This window comes from Cucurbita moschata, unplaced genomic scaffold, assembly GCF_002738365.1.
Source record: "Cucurbita moschata cultivar Rifu unplaced genomic scaffold, Cmos_1.0 Cmo_Scf00021, whole genome shotgun sequence".
Classification (NCBI taxonomy): domain Eukaryota; kingdom Viridiplantae; phylum Streptophyta; class Magnoliopsida; order Cucurbitales; family Cucurbitaceae; genus Cucurbita; species Cucurbita moschata.
In genome coordinates, this window is record NW_019268537.1 from 3,200,313 (window position 1) to 3,201,259 (window position 947).

A 947-nucleotide genomic window follows, 5' to 3' on the forward strand; every position below is an offset into this window, starting at 1 on the left:
AACAAAAAAAAAAAAAAAAAAAAAGATGAAAAAAAATCAGAAAGAAAATAGGGAAAATAAACATGTGCATCTGTGAGTATATCCCAAAATCCCATCACTTCAATTATAGCTAGTTTAAGAATTTGTGAATGAGCACTGGCCAGTGCAGTCAGAGAATGATGGGAAGAGTTGTACATCTATACTCATTCATAGTTCATCGGAGGAAAAAGGATTTAAGAAAGAGAGAATAATTCAAACATGGAAATTTTAAAAATAATAATAAATAAATAAACAAGAACTACAAAGTACCTTTACACATTCCAAGATAGTTGTCCGATGTCTCTGCACTGCTTGAGCATCTACTGTGATAGCCTTCATAAGCATGTTCAATGCTACATATCTAAGAAACAATCAAAGAACAATATGTTGATTTGTATAACTAAGGAACTATGAGAAGCTTTATATTAAGCTGATATTGGAAACTACTTGGGAATTAACAATTATAAACTAAGTTCTAGAAATGCATTCAATGTGCAGTTAGGCAACTAGCCATTTCATACCCTCAATGTAAATCAGTTACATTGATAGGGACATACCAAACCTCCTGTTATTGACAATTATATTTGATTAAGTTAGGTTCATATGCAATGGCACTAGGATCAACATCACTATACCAACAAAAATTGCTTAATAGTATGTTAAACAATTTATGGTTCAGGAACTTGAAAATAAAACAAACTATGAGAACTAAATATCTACCAAAGAGTGATGCTGCAATGTTAAACAAGTCATCAGCTAAGAAGAAACTCTACTTCAGCGCCATTATAATCCTCCCTCAGTGTTTAGTTTAGTCTTGTGAGCTATTTATTACTACTGACTTTTTACTGGCATTCGCTTCTTGCACTATCTTTTGAACTTAGATTTTTGCTTTACATCTTTCGCACACCCCCCCCCCCCCCCCCCCCCCC

The 947-nt window shown here is 33.6% G+C and overlaps 1 protein-coding gene across 2 annotated transcripts in view; it reads right to left on the reverse strand.

The window, feature by feature from the left end:
* Nucleotides 1–947, reverse strand: part of LOC111458493 (AP-1 complex subunit gamma-2-like) — a 17,092-nt gene that overhangs the window by 11,035 nt on the left and 5,110 nt on the right. For both annotated transcript variants that reach the window (XM_023101201.1, XM_023101202.1), the window contains exon 7: nucleotides 289–379. In XM_023101201.1, the coding sequence (XP_022956969.1) occupies nucleotides 289–379 (91 nt within the window). The remainder of the gene's footprint in view (nucleotides 1–288; nucleotides 380–947) is intronic.